We start from the raw sequence: 5,535 nt of genomic DNA, 5'->3' as shown, positions 1-5,535 counted from the left end.
GACTATAATTCAGATTGGATTCATTATTATATAGTAACTATTATCTTTCTTCTGATTTTAAAAGAGATAAAAATTAAAACCTTTTCGTGGGCCCCCCCGGACTACCCGGGGCCCTCCCACTTGGCCTACAGTGCCTACCGGGGCAAGCTGACCCTGCAGTGTGGCCACACTAGTGTGTTCTAGGAACCGCAGCACTGAACAAAGCGCAGTGCTTGCCTCCTTGGGGCTTACATTCTAGTTAGTGAGAAACAGACGATAAACAAAATCAGCACCTTTAGCATGCAAGGTGGTTCCAAGTGCTAAGGAGGAAACTAACGGGGAAAAACGGAATGGGGAGTGTTGGCAATATTGATAAAATGGACACGAAAGGCTTCACTAGGAAAGTTTGATTTGGACAAAAGGGTGAGGAAAACCTGGGAACAAACCAGCCATATACTTGGGGGAAGTGCAGTATTCAAGATGAAGAATACCACGAAGCAGAAATCCCAGTTTAACGTGCCCTTAAGCATCGCTCCCAAAGCTTTGTATTTCTATGTCCTATGAGCGACGCCGCGGGTCGGAGAACAAGCGCCTGCCGCCGCAGCCGCCATTTTGCTTCCGGGCACCAGTCTTGGCCGGGCCTACGCGTCACTGCCCTCCCTTTCCCACCCCTCAGGCTCGGTGCCGGCTTGCTTCACCTCCGAGTGAACAGCAGAGGGCGCCCAGTGGCTTAGGGGAGAAATTTGGGCCAGCCAGGCGGGGGGGGGTAGAACGGGGCGTCTCGCGCTGCCCTCACTCAAGATGGCGGCCAGAGCCTCGCTAGGTCCCGCCGGGCGGCGCGCGCATGCTTAGCTCGCCGGCTCCGCACCGCGCTCGGGGGCGGATCTACGGCGGGAGGGGGACGCGCGCCCTGCGGCCCTGCCTCAGGTCGGTCGCGCCACAGCTGCAGCCACCACCGCCACCACCGCCACTCCCAGACTCTGTAGGGGAGGATGGAGTCGGTGGCCGTCGCTACCGACGGTGGGGACAGGTCGGGGGTCCCAGCAGGCTCAGGCCTGTCGGCTTCCCAGCGTCGGGCCGAACTGCGGCGGAGAAAGCTCCTCATGAACTCGGAACAGCGCATCAACCGGATCATGGGCTTTCACAGGCCCGCGGGCGGCGCGGGTGAGAGTCTCCTTTGCCTCTCGGTCTCCCGTCCACCCCTTTAAATCTTCCGGATCCCTCTTCTCTGCCCCCGCCCCCACTCGGTTGACCTTCCTGACCGAGCCCTGCTCTCTGACCTCGCCCCGTCCCCGCCCCTTAGCTGATGGCCCACGTTCGCTCCTTAACCCCGGAACGTTTCCAGCCGCTCCCCCAGCTTTCCAGGGGCTTCGCCCCGAGATCGTGCCCACCGCGGCCGCAAAGCCCTCTCTCCTGAAACCCCCTGGCCAGTTCCTTGAGAGGGCCCCTTTCCGCCTTACCCACGCCCGCGCCTCCCTTGAAGGGCGCACATTTTGTCCCCAGACTTCCTTGCCCACTGCGCCCCTCGGGCGGGTTGCTTTCCTGCCTTAACATTCCGGGTGCTTTTCCTTCCAGCGCCTTCCCTAGCGTCTGCCGTCTTTTGCCTTTTCCTGTGTAATTCTCCGTCCCAGTCAGCTTGTCTTTACCGAACTACCACCTAGTCCGTCCTACGTGGATCAGACTCTTGGGGTCCTATCTCACGGTCTGTGTTCAGTGCCCCCAGCTCTGTCACCTGTGGGCTTTCTAGAAGAGGTGGGAAAAGTAGGAGTGAGCGTTCTGTGTCGACCCAACAAGTGCGACATGCGTAGCTGAGGTTTCTTCTCTTCATTAGCCCGGGTTGATGGGATTGATGTTTAGAGCTGCATTCAAGCCTGCAGGAGAGTTTCTGATTTCTCCCCAAAGACATGTCCAGTGAGACGCTTAAAAAATTTTTTTTCATGTGAATATAATTGAACGCTTAGTATGGCCTTAGTATTCCACTGTTTCCTTTAATAATTGACCTCTAGTCATTGGTCGCAAGCTCTTTAGATCTTTGTGACTTGTTTTGTGAGGCTTTAGATACATACCTCTGAACTTCTGGACAGTCCAAACGAGATGTAAGAGCACCATTTCAAATTCTTCTAGAACAAAAATTAGAAGGAACGTTTTTCTATCAGGGTATTTATTCTTTCCCATTTATTATGTTTCTTGAGGTACTTTCTATATTTTGTTCTTTTGGTTTGAAAATTTTATGTCTTTAAAGTTTTTCTTTTGTTTTTCTTTTCAAAAACCAGAGCAGCATCCTAGAACTGCTGAAGTACCTACTAATGGCTGCCCTGCCACATAAACAGTAGCTGTAGGATGTGCCACACCCTGTGCTCACAGGTCTCTGGATTCAGAAATCAGATTTTAAAGTACAGAGTTATAAAAGTTTTAATAATTTTATGTTTTTAACCAAATAAGCTAGAGCAGGCAATGCAGTCATATTTCTGGGATATATTATCCATGAAAATTTGGTCTTTACAGCTTGCTTCATCCCTGAATATCTTTCCCAGTTTGTTTACTAGTCTTATCTCCTACCATGAAGTTTGGGTTATTTCCTCTGCAGGAATACTTTTTGGGTGATATATTTTGAGGATGTAGAGGAAGGAACTAATTTTTGTTTTACGAAGAAGCAATCAGTATTTATTTCATTTCAGAGACTGTGTTCTGGCTGCAGCAGCACATTTTTAAATATTAGCTTGTAAGATGTTTACCAGTATATAGTACATAAGGCTTTTAAATTTTTTTTCTCAGAAGAAGAAAGTCAAACAAAATCAAAGCAGCAGGACAGTGATAAACTGAACTCCCTCAGCGTTCCTTCAGTTTCAAAGCGAGTAGTGCTGGGTGATTCAGTCAGTACAGGAACGACTGACCAGCAGGGTGCTGTGGCTGAGGTAAAGGGGACCCAAGTGGGAGACAAACTGGACTCTTTCGTTAAACCACCCGAGTGCAATAATGATGTCAACCTTGAGCTCCGGCAGCGGAACAGAGGGGACCTGACAGCAGACACCGGCCAGAGGGGTTCTCGCCATGGCCTGGAACAGTACCTTTCCAGATTTGAAGAAGCAATGAAGCTAAGGAAACAGCTGATTAGTGAGAAACCCAATCAAGAAGATGGAAGTACAACAGAAGAATTTGATTCTTTTCGAATATTTAGATTGGTGGGATGTGCACTTCTTGCTCTTGGAGTCAGAGCTTTTGTTTGCAAATACTTGGTAAGAAAAGAGCTGTAAACTGTTAATTAACTTAATGGAAAATGGAAATTGGTTATAATAATGAGTGCTTCTAATCCATAGAATCATTGCCAATATCAATATCTACTAGATCCACATGGTTGTTTGGAGATGTGTTATAAACTCTGCCATCCGTCTTAGTTACAGAATGAGGTGTTCTGATTAAATATAGAGCCTAATGCTGATAATTACATTTGGCTCTTCATATCTATATGTTTTGTAAGGTTGGTTCCACTTCCGTGGATTCAACCAACTGCGGATCAAAAGTATTTGGGGAAAAAAATTAAAAATGTAACAGAAAATACAAATAAAAAAATCTAGTATAAAAACTATACAGCATTTACATTGTATTAGGTGTCAAGTAATCTAGAAGTGATTTAAAGTATATGGGCGGAAGTGTGTAGATAATATGCAGATACTACACCATTTTAAATAAGGGACTTGAGTGTCTGTGGCTTTTGGTGTCTGAAGGAGTTCCTGGAACCAATCTTCCTTAGATACCACAGGATGACTGTAGTAATCTCTTTCTACATGCCAGGTACTATTTTAAATGTTTTGCATATATTACTGCATTTAATCCTCTTCCTCATGAACTAGGTATCATTGGAATCTATGAGGGAATAAAGACTCAGAGGTTCCATCGTTTTCCCAAGGTCACACAGACACCTCAGATTAAACCCAGCCAATTTCATTCCAGAACCAAAGGGTTAAGTGCCTACATGTACTATATATTAATTACCAATTTTTAAATAATTTGAAACGTTAAAATTTGGTTCCTGTGGTGCTGCATATGAGGTAATTTTCCTATGGTTCAGAAGGCATTTCAGCATTTTACAATGTTGTGGTAGTATCATGATGACAGTCCATTTTTGTTGTACCATGATGTGGTCCTTTTGTTTTACAGTATGTGGAAGAATGCAGAAAAGCATAGCTCATAGTTAGCATCTTGCTCTTTGAGGTATTTACATTCAGTAGACATTTTAAGAATACCTACCACATACCAGGCACATATATAAGTTTTCCAAATAAGGTTTATATCATTAAGCAAAACAGTTTTTTAGGATGTATTTTTATGCAAATATTTTTGTAAACAGAATGTTGAAGAGATTTGATTTTTTTCCCCTGATGATAAATTGTCATCATAGCAAAGATCAATGATGCTTTCGCATTAGGGAGCTGTATAGCTCTTTTTGTTTCTTATCTAAAGGGCTCTGTGCTTTCATGCTTTTAAAGTTATGTCCTATTTTAGTGCCTCTTTTTATGTGAGGTGTTTTGTTTTTGTTTTCTAATTTTCTTTGCTGTCAGATTTTCAACTGTTTATTTCTCATTACTGCCATCTAGTGATGTTTGCTCTTTCACGCCCATCATAATATTTTTAATTTTAAAAATAACTATGTAAATTGTTATTTTGATCTTTTCTATTTTGTTTGAGAGGCTAGATCACCAAGCCATTTTACGTCTAGTAAGAGTAGCTCATTTGAGGACCATAAATTGTAGCTGTGTGAGTTAACTCCTTGCCCCAAAGTCTAAGGATGAATGGTGTCTATTCTGAGTGCTGGGCCTTTTATGTGTGCTCGCAGGATGCCATTTAATTTCCTCTAGGAGAGGGAGATTTTACTGCATGATGTGTTATACATCTGTCACCATTTCATACTTTAAATAATTAAAAGATAAGTTGTTTTTTTTATTTGTTTTGAGACAGAGCCTTGCTCTGTTGCCCCTAGTAGAGTGCAATGGGTGTCAGCATAGCTCACTGCAACCTCAAAACTCCTGGGCTCATGTAATCCTCCTACCTCAGCCTCCCAAGTAGCTAGGACTACAGGTGTGTGCCATGATGCCCAGCTAATTTTTCTATTTTTAGTAGAGACAGGATCTCACTCTTGCTCAGGCTGATCTCAAGCAATACTCCCACCTTGGCCTCCCAGAGTGCTAGGGTTACAGGTGTGAGCCACCGACCATACCTGGCCAAAAAATAAGTTTTTCTGAGAGACATTTTTTGGGACACTGAAAGAATGGCATAACGTGAGAAACATGTCTTATGTTTAGGAAATCAGATCTCTTTATTTTCTTCACCCTTTTGCAGAAACAAGATTACCTTTTAACCGCTAACATTAAATATTTTGTTATAGTTTTTTTTGCTTGGAATTTTATAGCTGCTGTTAGTTTGATTTATTGCGATTTGAATGATTATGTTAGATGTATTTAATTTTGTCTTCTGTCTTCACAGTCCATATTTGCTCCATTTCTTACTTTACAACTTGCGTACATGGGACTATACAAGTATTTTCCTAAGGTAAATTAA

General features: G+C 43.9%; 1 protein-coding gene across 1 annotated transcript; it reads left to right on the top strand.

The window, feature by feature from the left end:
* The first annotated feature begins 837 nt into the window (after nt 1-837).
* Nucleotides 838-5,535, top strand: CAMLG (calcium modulating ligand). Its single transcript, XM_012651305.1, has 3 exons — nt 838-1,143; nt 2,755-3,215; nt 5,461-5,535. The coding sequence occupies exons 1-3, from the start codon at nt 972-974 to the stop codon at nt 5,533-5,535; spliced, it is 708 nt and encodes a 235-aa protein (XP_012506759.1). The 5' UTR covers nt 838-971.

Source organism: Propithecus coquereli, unplaced genomic scaffold (assembly GCF_000956105.1).
Source record: "Propithecus coquereli isolate 6110/MARCELLA unplaced genomic scaffold, Pcoq_1.0 Scaffold353, whole genome shotgun sequence".
NCBI classification, from domain to species: Eukaryota; Metazoa; Chordata; class Mammalia; order Primates; family Indriidae; genus Propithecus; species Propithecus coquereli.
Note: the sequence above shows the minus strand (reverse complement) of the source record. Positions and strands in the feature narration are given on the sequence as shown.

Bases quoted from the DNA above. Each gene is read 5' to 3' on its own strand.
- CAMLG (XM_012651305.1), top strand. From the start codon at position 972: ATGGAGTCGGTGGCCGTCGCTACCGACGGTGGGGACAGGTCGGGGGTC. The intron at 1,144-2,754 runs GTGAGAGTCTCC...TTTTTTTCTCAG, and splicing joins CAGGCCCGCGGGCGGCGCGG to AAGAAGAAAGTCAAACAAAA. The intron at 3,216-5,460 runs GTAAGAAAAGAG...CTGTCTTCACAG, and splicing joins CTTTTGTTTGCAAATACTTG to TCCATATTTGCTCCATTTCT.